The sequence below is a fragment of the Pristis pectinata genome, chromosome X, assembly GCF_009764475.1.
Source record: "Pristis pectinata isolate sPriPec2 chromosome X, sPriPec2.1.pri, whole genome shotgun sequence".
Classification (NCBI taxonomy): Eukaryota; Metazoa; Chordata; class Chondrichthyes; order Rhinopristiformes; family Pristidae; genus Pristis; species Pristis pectinata.
In genome coordinates this window covers 9,362,316-9,380,543 of record NC_067450.1, presented here as the reverse complement: position 1 = coordinate 9,380,543, position 18,228 = coordinate 9,362,316, and the positions used below count along the sequence as shown (strand labels likewise).

General features: G+C 40.9%; 1 protein-coding gene across 2 annotated transcripts in view; it reads right to left on the bottom strand.

Annotated features, from left to right (window-relative positions):
* The window catches only part of spryd3 (SPRY domain containing 3), a 167,166-nt gene that overhangs the window by 79,784 nt on the left and 69,154 nt on the right, over nt 1–18,228 (bottom strand). For both annotated transcript variants that reach the window (XM_052009724.1, XM_052009723.1), the window contains exon 7: nt 1,123–1,272. In XM_052009724.1, coding sequence (XP_051865684.1) covers nt 1,123–1,272 — 150 coding nt within the window. The remainder of the gene's footprint in view (nt 1–1,122; nt 1,273–18,228) is intronic.

Here is an 18,228-nt window from a genome sequence, read left to right as displayed (position 1 = left end):
TAAATGGTTTTGGGTCGAGACCCTTCATCTGAAGTAGATGTCGGCGAATAATCTGTCTCCTGAGATGGAGACAGATCGAGAAAGGGGAAAGAGGCATCGGAGACGGACTGAGTGAATTTGAGGTCAGGGTGGAAATTGGTAGCAAAGTTGATAAAATTGACGAGCTCCACATGGGTGCAGGAAGCAGCACCAATGCATGCGGAGAAATACTTGGGGAGTGGTGCTGGGCAGATGAAGGGTCTCTGCCCGAAACGTTGACTGTCCATTGCCCTCCACAGATGCTGCCTGACCTGCTGAGTTCCTCCAGCGTTGTGTGTGTTGCTTCAGGTTGGTAGATTAATTGGCCACCGTAAATTGTCCCCAGTGTGGAGGTTGAGTGGTAGAATCTGGGGGGAGATGATGGGAATGTGGGGAGAATAAAATGTGATCAGCAAAGGTTTAGCGCAAGTGGGTGCTTGATGGTCGATGCGGACTTGGTGGTTGATGCGGACTCGATGGGCTGAAGGGCCTGTTTCTGTGCTGTACAACTCTATGGCTCTATGTTCCTTATCTGACAGACAGAGTGACTTCAGCAAATTAGAGCATATTCATGTCTTCAAGAGTTGGGTTGATGTACTGTGCAAAAAGAAATAATAGCAGAAACATTTGGTGCTACTAAAATTGTAACTTCAGAGAAGAGGTTAAGCTAAGAATTTCAAAATAAATGGTAGGATTTCCATTTAGCAAAACTGCAGACCTTCTGTCTTAAATAGCAGGATTCCTAACCACGCAGCTGGGCTTCCTTCAGTGAAAGTGTCCACCTACACGAAGCACCCACGATTATCTAGCTTTTAATTGCATTTCATTGTTGCTCAGCGTCATTGCAATCTGGGATTTAGTTATATATCCAGAAACTGGTTAAATTATGCTTTTAGGCTAAATTGGCAACATCACTCAGAAACTCAATGATTTCCATCAATGACCTGGGGTTGCTCTTTTGGGACTGTGAGGACAGGAGAAGACTTGGCTAGTTAGGGCTCATGCTGGCTGTTGCAATTCCTAACATGAATACCCCTCAACCTTGATTAGCATAACCATTAATAACAGTACAAAAAGAAAAAGTGTTTTTTTTGTGCCACCTACCTTTCGTGCCAATCCCAAAGCAATGTAGCATTTTTCACCTGGGTCAACTATCTCTACTTCGAAGTAATGACTTCTGGTGCTGAGGGGATGTCTTGCTTGTGCCAGACCTACGTCCATTATGCTCTTCCCTTTGCCGACATATTCTAATAGCTAGAAACAAGCCAAGGAAGGGACAGGGAGGAAAGTAAAGTGATATTAGCCTTGGGTAGATCCTCAGTAAACTGAAAACAATATCATATTCCATTTATTTCTTATTTGAACAGAATGCAAAACCTCAAATATAAAGTTTAAAAATATCCATTTAAGCTTGACAGGGTACACACCTCCAATTTATTCACTTTTCTACCTTTCTCCTCCAGATACTAAATTCCAGTTCCACAGATTCTCTGCAATTTTACTGACAGTCATTTTTCCTATGATTGTATGGCATTATCAGCCAATAAAAACAAGCGCGATTCTGTTCTCAACCAACATCTACAGACTTTCACTTTGCACTAGTTGTGGGATAGGGAGATTGATCACTGGATGAATGCAAGAAGCAGGACCCAAAGCCAAGGCTTCTTCTTCCCAGTTTAAAGATACTGAGGCCTATCTGCCCTGCCTGAGACCAACTAAACAGCAAAGACTAGGGATGTTACCCATTCTGCTCTATAGCTCAGTATCACTCTGACAGCATTTTTTTTAAACTACTGGAGAGTTTAATAAGGATTTCATGAGATTAACAGTTTAATTCACACGACAAGTGAGCAGACCTGAGGTTATGGCAGCTCCTCACCTCTTGGTAACTTTCTTGCTCAGGCTGAAAGTAGTTGTAAAGTTACAAGGCCATCTTGGCCCCATGACTACAGTCGTACAGCTGTTGTGAATATTGAGCTCCATAAATCCAAAAGGATATTTAAAAAGAATATTCGGACTGTCACCCAATTTAGCATTTACATAAACAATTGGCACTCACACTTTAGTCTGCTACTACAAGCCGTAACTGAGACATTGCCACCACAAAGCACCAAAATACAGCAGATTTCCAACAGTATCACAAACAGCTACAGTCACAAGGTGACCACATCAGGACATTTTTTTCATATCACACTGCAGTTTGATAACATCTCAAAATTCTCAAGAAAAATTCACAGGCAAGTTATACATAATGGGGAAAAAAAAGACATTGCACTTCAAAAGAATGTCAAACCTGACAACTTGTATGCTACGTGCCTTAATAGCAGCAAACCTGGTAACATTTGCAGTTCTACTGAAACAAACAACTCTTCCACTTGTAGACGTGCCCATGTTGGAATCAAACAGTACAAGAACAATATGGCACGATAATATTCTGTAATTCAATAATGCTCGCATAATTTGGAAGTGGCCCTCGTCATCTGCCTTGATGGGAAGCGGATTTTGAAATGACGGTTACTTATTCAAGGGGCTCTCTGAAGGCCATGCTGCTCTTCTGAAGGAAGCAGTCAGCTCTTCTGAGTCTCCTGGGTTGGCCTGCATAAGCAGTAATAGCTGGGATTCTCACCGAGAAGAAAAAAGCTAAGGTGTCTAAAATTAGAGGGCATGGGTTTAGTGAGGGGAAAGAGGTTTAGAGAGGATCTGAGGAAGAATTTACTCCCCCACCCCCCCACACGGAGAGAGTTTGGAATCTAGAATGCACTGCCTGAGGGGGTGCTGAAGGCAGAGACACTCACAACGTTTAAGAAATATTTAGCTGAGCACATGAATCACCAAGGCAGAGAAGCCTATGGGCCACGTGCAGGCAAATGGGATTAGTAAAGATGGGTACTTGGTGGTCAGCATGAACACAATGGGCTGAATGGCCAGTTTCTGTGCTGTATCACCCTGTGACTATGAATCTATGATAGATTCAAACTGCAAACCACCAGCCAGGACCAGCACCAGAAATCTAAAAGTATAGATAGCACACTCATGTTGTTCATTTATACCAATTGTGGCCAGTGGCACATCTTTGCAAGGTTTAATGCTCCTTCAATGATTATGTCCACCTAATATACAAAAAAATAAGAAACCAAGGACCATAGTGTAGGACACCATTACAAGAGAAGAAAAGGAATCAATCAGGAATTAGCAATTAAATAACAAACTTTAGGAAGCGAAGTCTAAGGAAACCAAGGACTTCCACATTTCTTAAGCCCTGGGAAAGGTGGTTTTGGAACTGAGGACAATGGAATAAATCTCGATCTCAACACAGCAATGAGGGAGGATGACTTGCAACTTAGGAGAAACAGGACAGTAAACAAACAGAGCAACAAAAACTCTAGTACCCACAAGCCTTGAAAAAAGAAAGTAAAAAATTGCAAGAGGTAGCAGGGACAATGGTGGACAATCAACAGAATACCAAATGATCAAAGAACAACAGCTTGTATTTATATAGCACCTTGAATGTAGTATAACATTAAAGGCACTTCATAGGAGTACACAAAACTTACACAGTAATAAAACCAGAAAATGTTCGAAATGCTCACCAGGTCAAGTAGCATCTGATACCAACTGTGCATTTCCAGCACTGTTTTTAATTCAGATTCGTAGTATTTTTCTTTTGTAAAACTTGACACTGGGCTACATTAGGAGATATTGGCTAGATGATCAAAAACATGGCCCTAGTAGGCTTTAAGAAGAAAGGCAGAGAGGCTGAGGGAGAGAATTTCAGAGCTAAGGGACACAGCAGCTGAAAGCATGGCTGCTAGCAGTGGAGCAATTAAAATTACCTTGAAGTTACCTGGGTGTTGCAAAGGCTGAAGATAGTTACAGGGACAGGGAAGAGCGAGGCCATGGGGAAGTTTGAAATTAAGGCATTCAACAAAGTAGAAAACATTGAGGAGAGAGTAGATAAATAAATGTCAGAGCACAAACTATTTTCTCAATCATATAAGGAATGAATGTGTTGAAATGATATAATGAGATTTTTTCTCCATTTGAATTCAGCAATACCCAAGATATCTAGGAAAATAGGATACAAAAGATACAATGTTGATTCACTGGGAGGTTGCCAGTAATGAGGGTTTACAATTCAGAAGAGAGACCAGAGAAGCTGCAGCTTTTATTTTGCATGTAGAATGTTACAGTAAATAACAAGGTCATCTCAAATGACTGGTGAGATAGTTATGAGAGGATGCAAATTCAAACTAATCACCAAAAGGAGTGCAGGACAGGAAAAAAAATAGCTTCATGAAAGCTGGTTTGAATGTTGAATTCTCTGCCACAAATCACTTATGAAGCAGAGGCCTTTAGCATGGATTTAGAAAGTATTCGCAAAATAGGAAAGTTAAAGGTATCGTGGAACCTAACCTGACCAATCTTTCCTCACAAGACAACCTGCCCATTCCAGGTGTTCATCTAGAAAACCTTTTCTGAACTACTTCCAATACATGATCATCATCCTTTAAATAAGGAGACCCATGCAGTATTCCAGTTGTGGTCTCCCCAATGCCCTATATATCTGAAGCATAATTTCCCAACTATTGAATTCAATTCCCCATACGATAAGCAATAACATTCTGTTAGTTTTCCTAATTATTTGCTGTACCTGCATTGTAGGCTTTTGCCAATTATGTACTAGGACACACAGATCACTTGGCATCTCAGAATCCTGCAATCTCTCACCTTTTTATTTTTCATGTCAAAATGGGCAATTTCACAATTTCCCATTTCCCCATATCAAACTACATTTGCCAGATCTTTGCCCACTCATTTGAATTCCTTTGCAGCCTCATGTCCTCCTTACAACTTACTTTCCTACCTAACATTGTGTCGTGAGCAAATTTATCTACTATACCTATGGTGCCTCAATCCAAGTTACTTTTATACGATTCATGTGGCACACCACTTTTTGCATCTTGCCAAGCAGGGAAATACCCAATTATGTCCATCCTCTGCTTCGTACTAGCTAGGGAATCTTCTATCCATGCCCACATCATCTCCTACACTGTGAACTTTTATTTTCCACAACATCCTTTGATGCAGTACCTTGACAAATGCTTTCTGGAAATCTATGTATAGGACTGGTTCCCTTTGCCCACAGCACGTTACTTCTTCAAATAACTCCAATAAATTGGTCAAACATGACACCCCTTTCACAAAACCATGTTGACTTTGCCTGATTACCAAGAATTTTTCTAAGTGTCCTGCTAGAACATCTTTAATAATAGCTTCTAACATTTTTCCTACGACAGATATTAAGTTAACTGGCCTGCAGTTTGCTGCTTTCTGTCTCCCTTTTTGAACAAAGGAGTTACATTTGCTATTTTCCAATCTACTGGACCCTTACCCAAATCTCGGGAGTTCTGGAAAGTTAAAGCCAACACATCAGCTATCTCACTTGCCAATTCTTTTAAGACCTTAGGATGAAATCCATCAGGACCTGAAGACTTGTCGGCCTGGCAGCTCTAACAATTTGCTTAGTACAATTCTCCTGGTGAATAATTCCCACAACCCCCCCCCCCACTTCCCCTACACTCCCAAGTTCCTTCCTCTCTTTCTTCCAATTCCCGTTTCTGGGATGTGACTTGCATCTTCTATGGTGAACAATGATGCAAAATAGCTGCCTAATTCACCTGCCATTTCCATGTTTTTCATTATTAATTCCCCAGATTCACTTTCTATTGGACCAATGCTCACTTTGTTTTTTTTAATCTCTATAGTAACTCTTATAATCTGTTTTATATTTCAGACCAGCTTTATCTCATACTGTAACTTTCCTTATTAATATTTCAGTTGTTCCTTGTTTTTTCTTTATACATATATATATATATTCTATCCAATCTTCTGACCTGCCATTTGACTCTGTGTAAATATATGCTGCTTCTTCAAAGTGACTGTGCGTGCATTGGGAGCACCTGTGCAGCAGCTCACGCACCACCCACCCATCCTGTCAGCTACTTCCTGCCCCATCTGTGGAAAAGTCTGTGGGTCCCACACTGGCCTCATCAGTCACCTCAGAACCTACAAAACTGAAGTGGATGCAAGTCATCCTCAATCCTGAGGGACTGCCCAAGAAGAAGGTGGGAGTGAGCAAGAGAGTGGACTTGACTATGGGGCTCTTGTGAAAAAATAATGGCAGTCATGATGTGTTGAATAACCTTTTTTCATGCTGGAACACGTTCTGATTAAATGAATAGAGGATAATTGCTTCTGTTTAGTAACAGCCTGCAAGGAACCACTTACATCATCACATTTCCTTCCTTAGCAGAAACTTTTTGAACAATCAGAATAGATTTTTTTGGTGAGGACAATGGGTTAACACATGGATACTGTGTTGTGCAAATTGCACAGACTCTCAAATTATTAACTTCATTATTTAAAAAAAAATCCACAACACAGCAGCCAAATGGAATTATTCAACACATCAAAAGAAAGCCTTGCACCTCGTCTGACAGAGTCCCAGGCATAATGAAAGACACATTGTGCAAGCAAACTACAGACCTTGGAAGTTTGACTCTTCCATTGGTCTTACAATCTCACTTCAAGAGTTTAAGCAGCTGGGTTGGAATATTTTTACACTCCATTTAAAAGACATGAATTCAAGTTGACAAGTCAAGTTTATTTTCTTTTTTTTAAAATGACTCTTCAGTAAGAAATCGCGTACTACAATAAGTCATGATACTGTAAACAAAAAGGGAGTTGCCTATGATATAGTTGTCACCTGAAGGATGGGAATAATCTACAACTCCAGAAAGATAAATTCATCACAATGGAACAAAGAAAGCAACTATGCAACTTAAAAATGTTTAATTTAATGACAAGAGCTGCATAATCTTTTTCCTACTTCCATTCTGCAAATGATTTGTGATATTCATTCAATTAGAAAATGTTCATGGCATCTGCACTGCATCACCTTCCCCATATACCCCATAAAAAACTGCCATTCCACCTATCTATTTACATAAGATAATAAGATAAGATCTTTATTAGTCACATGTACATTGAAACATACAGTGAAATACATCTTTTGCTTAGTGATTATTGATAGCTCCCTATTTGTTCCCTGTCTCCCCATCACCTTTAATCTATTTATGTGGACAGAATGTAGCAATTTTAGCATTCTAAAAACTCTAACAATACACTTTTGAAATCCATACCTCTCAAAAGGTTTTAAAAAAGATCATAGAATTAGGTCATTCAGCCCCTTGAGCCTGTTCTGCCACTCAAACTGATTATATCTGATCTGCATCCTAACATCATTCAACCACACCAGCACCATACCTTTTAATACCTTTAGCTAGCAACACCTACTGATCTCAGATTTAAAAATTATTAATGGAACCAGTCCAAAAATGATCAGTCTTGAACACTCTTACTGACTCAGCCTCCACGGTGCATTGCGGTGGAGAATTTCAAAGATTCACAATTCTCACAGTAGAGGGGTTGCCACCTGACTGCGATCCTTCTCATCCCAGTCTGGTGGCAACCCCTCATCTTGAGACTATGCTTCTAGTTCTAGACTAGCTCACCAGCAGAAACATCCTCTTTGCCACAATCCCATAAAATTCCCAAAGAATCTTACGTTTCAATGAGATCACCTCTGTTTTTCTCAGCTCTAGAGAGTATAGGCCCAATCTGCTTAATCTTCTCTCATAAGGCAGCCCCTTCACCCTAGGAATCAATCTAGTGAACTTCTTTTAAGGTAAGCATACGTCTCCTTCACAGTTTCCCATTAGGTCGTTGGAGTTTGTTTGTTGGAGATGAGCTACAACATTGTGGCGAGAAAGATTGAGAAAAGTGTTGGAGCAATAGTGCAGCCTTGTTTGCCACCTGTCTTCTCCAAGATTGGTTTTGTTGTTAACCAGTTGCTTAGGATCACAGCTTGCATGCTGTCATAAAGCAACCGTAAAATAAGGACACATTTCTGTGAGGGTGTTCCACAGTCATTCCTAATTGTGAAAGTCAAAGGCTTTAGTGAAGTTGAAAAAGGCCACGCATAGTGGCCTGATCCTGCTCTCTGTACTTCTCTTGGAGCAGTTGCACGTGACAATCGTGTCCATTGTGACACTAAATGGACAGAATCCACACTGAAATTTGGTCACTGGGAGAAGGCAGTTGAGGAACACCCTGGTGAAGGCTTTCTCTATGGCGGACAGCAGTCTTGTTTCTGGCAGAGGTCACAATTACAACATCTCTGAGAGCCCCTGGTATATATTCCTCTTTCAAGACATGGATGATTATATGGTAACTACACTCCAGAACTAAAGTCACTCAAACTTCATGGGTCGATCTGCAGTACTCAGACAACGTTTGCGTTTGTACATGCTCGGAGGCCAAGCTCCAAGCCATCATCAACGCTTCATTGAAGCACACAAGAGGATGGGCCTTGCATTTAATGTCCACAAGACAAATGTCCTCCACCAACCTGCCCCACAGCATCACACTGCCCCCTTTATCAAAGGTTCTCATCGAAAGCCTGGAAAACATGAACTACTTCCAGGAGTCACCGCTCAGCAAAGGCAAACACATCAATGATGAAATTCACCACCACTTGCAATGCACCAGCATGGCTTTTGGTCAATTACAAAAAATGATATTTGAAGATCAAGACCTCAGTCCTGCCACAGAACTCATGGTTTACTGGGCAGCAATGATCCTGGCTCTCCTATGTGTTTCTGAGACCTCGACCACCTACAGCAGGCACTCAAGGCACTGGAAAGATGAAAGATACCACCAGAGTCTCCGCAAAGCCTCCTAATCCATTGAAAGGATAGGAGGAAACTCCCAGACCAATATCCCCAGCATTGAGGCTCTGGGTACTCTCAGATGGCTATGTCGGGCAGGCTATGTCATTCGCATGCCTGACACCAGACTCCCAAAACAGTCTCTTCAGAGTGCTGTCATGGGAAGAGATTGCCAGGTGGAGTCAGAAAAGATTCAGGGATGTGCTCAAAGCCTCTTTGAAGAAATGCAACATCCCCACTGACTCCTGACCACTCAAATTGAAAACTGAGTCCATGCATTAGAACACACAGAAGCTGTGTGTAAGCGGCAGAAGGAGCGCACCACCTCACAAACTACCCGCTACCTGTTCATCAGGCATCATAGAAACACTGGCAGCTGCTCGACGACAAGAATGAATGGCATCCTTAGATTGTTTTCCTGTGCTCAGTGTGCAAAAGAATTGGCTTATTTTACAGAGTCATCGAGTCATGGAGCTGTACAGCACAGAAAAGGGCTTCTTGGCCCCTCTCATCCATGCTGACCATGCTATCTATCTATGCTAATCCCATTTGCCTGCATTAGGTCCTATGCCTTCCCTATTCAAGTACCCAGCCAAATGCCTTTTAAACTTTGTATCTGCCTCTACCACCACCTCTGCCAGCTCGTTCCAGATACTCACCACCCTCTGCGCGCGCATGCACGTGTGTGCGTGTGCATGTGTGTGGGGTGGGGGGGGACTTACCCCTTGGATTTCCTTCAAATTTCCCTGCTCTCACCTTAAACCTGTGCCCTCCAGTTCAGACTCACTTACCCTGTGAGAAAGATTCTGACTCCCTTTCTTATCTATGCCCCTCATAATTTTATAAACCTATACAAGGTCACCCCTCAGCCTGCTATGTTCCAGTGATAATAAGCCCAGCCTATCCAATCTCTCCTTATAACTACAGCCCTCCATTCCAGGCATCATCCTGGTGAATCTCTTCTGCACTCTCAATTACTACCACATCCTACCTGTAGTGTAGCAATAATTACTTTATGAAATTACCTATCACCTTAAAGAAATCCGAATACTGATTCCCCTTTGCTTGCCGTGAAAAATTTCTAAGAAATTCGTTATACACAATTTCTCTTTCAGAAAACCCCATCAACTCTGCCTAATCATGTTGTGCTTTTCCAAGTGCCATGCTATCATTTCTTTATAATGGATTCCAGCATCTTCTCAATAACTGATATAAGCTAGCTGGCCTGTATTCCCCTATTTCTCTCTCCCTTCATTCTTGAGTAATGGTGTTACAGTCACTGGTTTCCAATCTGCTTGAAGCCTTCCAGAATCTAGGGATATTTGAAAGAATGCAACCAAAGCAAACACTATCGCTGGAGCCAGATAACACAGGCTATCAACAGACCCAGATTCCTCAGTCCTGAGTCTTATTAGTTTGCCTATTTTGCTCTCTTGGTTACTAACTATTTTTAGTACGTTTTTAATGCTTTCCACTATGAAGACAGTTACAAATACTTGGAGACACATGAGATTGCAGATGCTGAAATCTGGAGCAAAAAAATGAACTGCTGGAGGAACTCAGCAGGTCAAGCAGCATCTGTGGAGGGAAATAGAGCTCCCAGTTAAAAGCCAGTTTAGTTCCCTTTCCCATTCCCACACCGACCTGTCTGTCCTCAGCATCCTCCATTGCCAGGCCAAGTGCAACCAAGAAGAACAGCACCTCATATTCCACCTGGGTAGTCTACAACCCAATGGCAAGAACATTGAATTCTCCAATTTCGGGTGACCTTCATCCCCTGTCCTTTTCTCTCTCCTTCTGATCTACCTATCTCTTCTCTCTCTCTCTCTCTCTCTCTCTCTCTCACACACACACACACACACACACCCTTCTTTCAACACCCTCTGTCCCAGCCCACTTTCTCCCCCTCCCCAGCTACACAGTTGTTGATCATGTGATTTATTAACATCCAGTACCAAAATGAAGATCTGATGTTTTTCACTCCTCAAGCCTATTCAAAAGCATTTGCTTGTATCAACTTCCACATAAAGGGAACTTAAGAAAAATGATCAGATATCTTTATTAGTCACATGTACATTGAAACACATATAGTGAAATGCATCTTTTGCGTAGTGTGTGCTGGGGGCAGCCCACAAGTGTCACCACGCTTCCAGCGCCAACATGGCATGCCCACAACTTCCTAACCCATACATCTTTGGAACATGGGAGGAAACCCGAGCACCCGGAGGAAACCCACGCAGACACAGGAGAACGTACAAACTCCTTACAGACAGTGGCCGGGTTTGAACCCGGGTCACTGGCACTGTAATAGTGTTACGCTAACCACTACACTACCGTGCCTGCAGTTCCTTTATAGAGGCCTGAACTTATGGATTGTTCAACTCACTAAGGCAGCAATTGACAGCAACATGAATGTGGATTCTCAGAAAACTGGGCAATCAAAAATCACCAGCTCATGGCAATGCACTGAAGTTGTAACTGCCCAACTAGTCTTGCAAATACTTGAACTGAGTATGCCAAATATTTAAAAGTAATAACTTTAATTTCACAACTGGACATTTGTGAGATTTCTGACAAGGAGCAGAACATTAATCGAGATCCAAGTCTGGACATGAATTCAGTGGCTTAAGGTGGAAGCTCATCAACATCTACTCAAAGGCAACCTGCCTTGCTAGTGATATCCACATCACATGAATGAATCCAGGAGGTTGGCTCTCTTTTGGATCAATAGTTAGAACCACATGATTCAGAAGCAATTTTTCCACTTAATTAAATAAGGAGGCAAGTGTATAATAGCAGACTGGTAACAATCGAAATGTTTATTTAATTCTAATGTAAAGGTGAACATCAGAATATTAGTAACAGGTACAGGCCATTCAGCCTGTTTTGCCCTACAATTAAATCATGACCAACACCTCAACTCTATTTTGCCCCATTTTATCAATACCACACAACGGGCATCCATAATTAATCAAATCTTAGTAATAATTTAAACTCTTCAAATCAGATCACTCCTCAATACCTTAACTCAAGAGAACACAAATCAAGCTTTTGCAACTTCCCCTTGGAAGGTAACCCTCTAAGCTGCAGCAAGGAATCTTCTTCCTAAGGTGCAGTGCCCAAAACCGAATGTAGTTTTCCTGATAGGGTTTGATCAAGGCTCTGTAAGATGAACTATGTCCGTTACCTTGAGGTCAACATTCAATTAATTTTGTCAGTTTTTTGTATTCGTTAACTGACTTTTAATGACGTGGGTACTCTGTAATTATTAGTTTCTCACCATTTTGGTCCAGAATGAATGAATGAACTAAACTAATCACGCTGACCTCCAGTTGACATAATCTTGCCTTCTCACAGTGCATCTGCATCCAATTTTAATGTCCTACTTCCATCTGCACTGTGTGCTTAGTTATCTGCAAGCTTGGATATACAAATCACTGCTCCTTCAGCCTAAATATTAATATGTGAAGAAATGTAGACACCCCAGAACAGATTAGTTGTCACATTCTGCCAGAGTATTTACCTTTTATCCTCACTTCATCTCCTAAAGCTCAATCAATCCTCAAATCAAGTCACATGCTTACTTGCAATTCAATGGTCTCTCAAGTCAAGCACCCATTAAGACTTCCTGTGACCAGATCTGCAGATTCCATACTGCCACCTCAACACTATGGAACTAGAGTTGAAGCAAGTCATCCTTGAACCCAAAGGACAGAAGACGAGGATGAAGAAGCATTCTCATTGTTATGAATTATCTCATATGTGGGATTATATAGAATCTGCAAGTCCACAGATACCCCCCTGTTGACATTACTTACCTGCTGAAAAAAATTCTGCTGAATTTGTCCTGCATGACCTACTTTAAAGCTATGTTGATTCTCTCAGATCAGCTTATATTTATTCAAGGGTTCAGTCACTTATTCGTTATGCCACATTCTAGTAGCTTCCCCACAACTGATTTAAACAGTCAGATATGTAACCAGTTGGCTTCTCCTTCTCATCCTTCTAAATAATGGAGTGACACTGGCACATTTCCAATCTAATGATACAACTTCAAGTAGTATGAAATTTGACAAATTGTGACTAAAATTTCTGCACTTCCCTTATTATTTCTTTTAATTGAAAAGCAAAAAATAAACTGCAGATGCTGGAAATCTGAAATAAAAACAGAAAATGCTAGAAATGCTCAGCAGGTCAGGTAGCATCTGTGGAGAGAAAAAGAGTTATGTTTCAAGATAACAACCTTTCTGATGTGTAGAGGGACAATATAATAGAAAGATGATTAAATGTGGTCAGTTCCAATGGAAGATGATTAACCTGAAATGTTAACTGCTTCTCTCCCATATACTGAGCCCCTTCCATTTTCATTTCTTTTACCACCACGGATAAAAAATCAAAGTCATTGATATAACTGTAAAAGGCAAGGGGCTCAGTATATATTCCTGTGAAGCACCAGCTATCATATCCTAACAATCAGAGGAATTCCTTCTATTCCTATTCTTTAGACTCTATTTCATAGAATCATAGAACAGTACAGCACAATACAGGCCCTTCGGCCCACAATGTTGTGCCGACCTTTAAACCCCGCCTAAGACTATCTAAAGCCCTTCCTTCCACATATCCCTCTATTTTAAATTCCTCCATATGCTTATCTAGCAATCTCTTGAATTTGACCAATGTACCTGCCTCCACCACCACCCCAGGCAGCGCATTCCATGCCCCAACCGCTCTGGGTAAAAAAACCTCCCTCTGTTATCTCCCTTGAACTTCCCACCCATTACTTTAAACCCTCTTGTATTGAGCATTGGTGCCCTGGGGAAGAGACACTGGCTGTCCACTCAATCTATTCCTCTTAATATTTTGTACACCTCTATCATGTCTCCTCTCATCCTCCTCCTCTCCAAAGAGTAAAGCCCTAAGCTCCCTTAGTCTCTCCTCACAATGCAACTAATTTTCAACTAATTACCAAGCCCAATCACAAAGGTACATCCAAAGAAATGGAGCAATTATTATAGCTAACTGGAGAGAAACAAAGGACTGTAGATGCTGGAATCTAGATGAAAAACACTATGATGCTGGAGAAACTCAGCAGGCCAAAAAAGCATCCAACTCAGCAGACCTTCAGGGTCCTGACCCGAAATGTTGACCGCCTGCTTTTCTCCACAGATGCTGCCTGGCCTGCTGAGTTCCTCCAGCATCATAGAGAAAGAACAGATTTTGAAATGATTTGCAGAATTCGAGTAGATAAAATCATCAGGCCTTAATGGGTGCATCCTAGGCTGTTGAAAGGAATAATGCAGAGGTAGCAGAGGTTCCAAAACACTGTGGCACTTGAGAACTAAATAAAGACTTTAGAAGAAGTGACTGATTGGATCAATCCAAAAAAAATGCAGTAAATGTAGTACATCTTCCACATCTGTCATGCCTGATTTATCTGTATTCCTTTTCTGAATGACCATGCAAACATAGCCAAAATGGAGAGTGCTTCTGTACTACTGAACCGAAGGATTCCCCACACTGAGAAAAATGTTAAACTAGATCACTTTTCATTGAATGAGTTGAGCGAGCCAAGTCCTGGTTTGGAGTTAAAAACAAGGACTACGAAAATCAAAAAGGCAAAAGTAGTATCGGTCATGCACTGTACAAATCTAGAACTCGGGGTGAACATTAACCCATCCCGTGGGGCCAATACATTAAGCAATGCTTCAGCTTAATGTCATTCAAGACAACATCAATTTAACAAAAATATGAGCCAAGAACTTAAATTACAAATCAATCTCAGTAAGAACACAAAGAACATGTTTCTATGTTTTTTCTGTCAGAGACTGGACTGATCTATAACAAAAGAACACCAAGCAGAAATAACATATTTCTTGTGGCATAAGACAACATTAAGATCTCCTACTGACTACAAAAGGAAAAAGTGATGGCATGACCCAGGATGAAGCTTTGCAGGCAGCAGAGCAGAAGTAGATCATCTGAAGAAGCAGAGCATAATAGGCATTTAAAGAATGTCTAAGTCTTCACTCCATACCCCAACCAAACCACCTACACCCCAGCCATATTCATATTTTTGTGCATAGGTTTCACAAATGAAAGAATTTGGATCTTTCTGGTTTGATACTGCACTTTTGCATTCCATTGAAGTCTCTGGCTCTTTCAATAGAAACTTACTGGACGACTCATACCGTTTCTTTTAAATTCATACTTGTCAACCTAAAGGTCAATGTACCTCAGTTAGGCTGTTTGAGAGTAAAATAAACAGAAGTACTTGTAAACAGAGCATAAAATGAGGTGACCTAGAGGTTTGACCGAATAAAGGTAAGCATGATAAGCGGCAAATTGAAGCAGAGATAGAAGATCTACAATCTTATCAAATCAAGCAGCATTTGGCTTAGTTCTGTTTACATTCTTAAACTAATACCATGGATAGTACGTGACCCATTTAAAATAATGCACCTCTTAAAACCTTTCAAACTAACTCTGCACTCTGTACCCCACCATCACCTGACTAGGTGACAGTTAGTTTCTGGAATATACTAATTTTAATTTTCTAGAATTTTTACACTGGTATAATGATACGTATTACTAACATAGCACTGGCAAGAACAGAGACTGACACAACGGGATAACTTGCATTGCTATTTACAGTATTAGTCCAGAATAAAAGTAATACTAAGTGTGATCCAAGGAAAGAGCAGAGATGGTATCAAGAGAAGTCAATTGCGTGCAAAGACTAGTGAACGATGCCCTTCATTTCTGAAAACTGGCAGTTCAGAAAGATCCTCATAATAGTATACAAGGCATTAAGCAGTGCTGATAAGATTAATCTAGAGTACTATCAAGGTAGGTCAGATACTAGAACAAGATGACATGGATTAAAAATGAGTGAATGTGAAGTTCAGCACAAATGTCAGAAGAACTACTTTACACAGTGACTGATCTATTGGAAGGGTCATGAAGGAATAAAACCTGTTACGCTCGAGGCAGGGTAGATGATGTGAATTGAGAATTTTTATTCCTTCAGATGGATAATGCAAGATGGCCTGAATGGAGTCCCTATTCTGTGTTCACCCTGTGTTTGCACCCATTGCCATTGAGCACAAAACATTTTGAGAATCATGATGGGAAAACTCTATAACCTATGAGAGCAGGTTAGGACACACGAAAGAACCCACTGCCATTTCCATGTAATTTGACCTTCAAATATAGCCCTGGAAATTCACATTTATTAACCATTACATTTCAGATTTCAAATATTCAAATAGTAAAGTTTGGACAGAGTTGAGCTGAGGATCATTGGTTCAATGCTACTTAAATCCTCAATCAGACCATCCAAAGATTTCGTAACAATAGTCTGAAACAGATGCAAATTATTAACAGTTAAACTTTAAAAAGAGAAAAGGCTGGAAATCTTCAGCATGTTAGGAAGCATTGTAGAGAGACAGAGAAAGAAACAGTTAATGGTTCAGGTTTACTACTTTTAAATCAGAACTCAAAATGTGATAAAAAAAATCATTATGCTGAAATATTAATATTGATTTTCTCTCTACACAGATGCAGCCAGACCTCCTGAGTATCTCCAGAATTTAGTTTTCATTTCTGATTTCCAACATCTGCAGTATTTTGCTTTACATTAAAGTTTTTGCCATTGTGTGCATTGGTGAAACCCACAAAAGTCAAAATCTCAGCCACCCTGGTTTACCCCATTATGCACAGAACTTATGCAGCAAACATTTGGTAGCAAACAGGTGTATTTGGTAACATTTTATTCAATCTGTTTTCCCACAAGCAAAATTACAATTCTGCCTGTTGAAGTCAGAAGTGTTTATCACCTGCCTTCAACTTTCATACAAGTGCTCAATACTATCCACCTCGCCACACTGCTTCTCTGATACAAGCAACCACCATTGTAATGTTCATACCTAGCTATACGAACACAGTCAATGCATCATAAAAGATGCCTTGTCTCAGGTTTCCACACTTCACCACGTGCCCCTTTTCCCTTCCTCTTCTGCTGTATTCCTGAACACCATTATTCGTAAGCACTGGATCAGATCTTTTACACTTCGAATGAGTCCACCAAGCTCTACGTCACCATCATTTCTCTATACATTATAACAGTCTATCATGTCTGCTACGTAATCAGTCTGAACCAGACTCTCCACAACAATGGTGTCTTGATCAAGCTTAATCTGAATTTTAAAACACACATCCTATTTATCACCAAAACTGCTCACTTCCTCCTCTGTAACACTGTTCATCTCCACCCTTCATATCCTTGTCTCTGCTTTTGTCTATCCTACTCTACTGGTTAGCACACTGCTGTCTAACTTCCTTTCATCCACCATTCTTAATTTCAAACTTGATCAAAACTTTCTTATCCATATTCTGTCCCACACCAAGTTTACTGACCCATCATCAAGTTACTTTAGCTCTCCATTGCCTAATGCACTGACATCAAATCTTCATCTACAAATTATTTTATGACCATATCCTAAAACATTTCCGTTCTAGACTCCAGCGTCTTTTGCGCAATAATTCCTGTCCTTGCCTCAATGGTGTTAGCAGAGTTTTCAGCAATGTTTCTTGCAACATCTGTTCTAAAATCCTTTGTTTTTCTACTTCTTAAAAATAATTTTATTGGAACACAGGAATGTGCATGCCTAGAACAGACAGCCAAGCTCCACCTCTCTCTAACCCTCTTCTATCAAGTATTCCACTAGGTACTTGTTCTACTCTTTCTTAAGCATACAAGAAGAAGGGCCTTACACCCAACATCAACAAGACAGTAGATCTCAACCAATCTTCCCCCAATGAACACACTGCTGTTCGACAAGGCCTTGGAGAGCGCGGATCACTTCCTGTATCTCGGGAACTGCCTCCCAGCAAAGGCAGACAATGATGAAATTTACCATTGCCTTCAATGCGCCAGCACAACCTTTGGTCGATTGAGGAAAAGGGTATTTGAAGATCAAGACATCAGACTCAGCACAAAACTTGTAGGCTACAGGGCAGCAATGATCAGAGCCCTCCTATGAGTTTCTGTGCCTTGGACTATCTCAAGGCACTGAAAAATACCACCGAAGCTGTCTCCACAAAATCTTCCAAATTCAATGGAAGGATAAGCATCCTCACCCTGGCCAACATCCCCAGGGCTAGTTACTCCTGGACAGCTACATTGGGCTCATCACATTGTCCTGATGCCCAACACCAGCCTCCTGAAGCAGACATTGTCTTCCAAGGTAATCATACAACTCTTAAAACATCATAAGTTACAAAAGGAGTAGACCCTACGTCAGGACTGGGAAGGAGAGAAAAGAAGCTTGTAAGGCTGCAGGGAGGGTGGATGTCTCTGAGAGGGTAAAAACAGGGTGACCATAGGACTACACTGTAAGCAAGGTTATCTGGCCATGAGTGA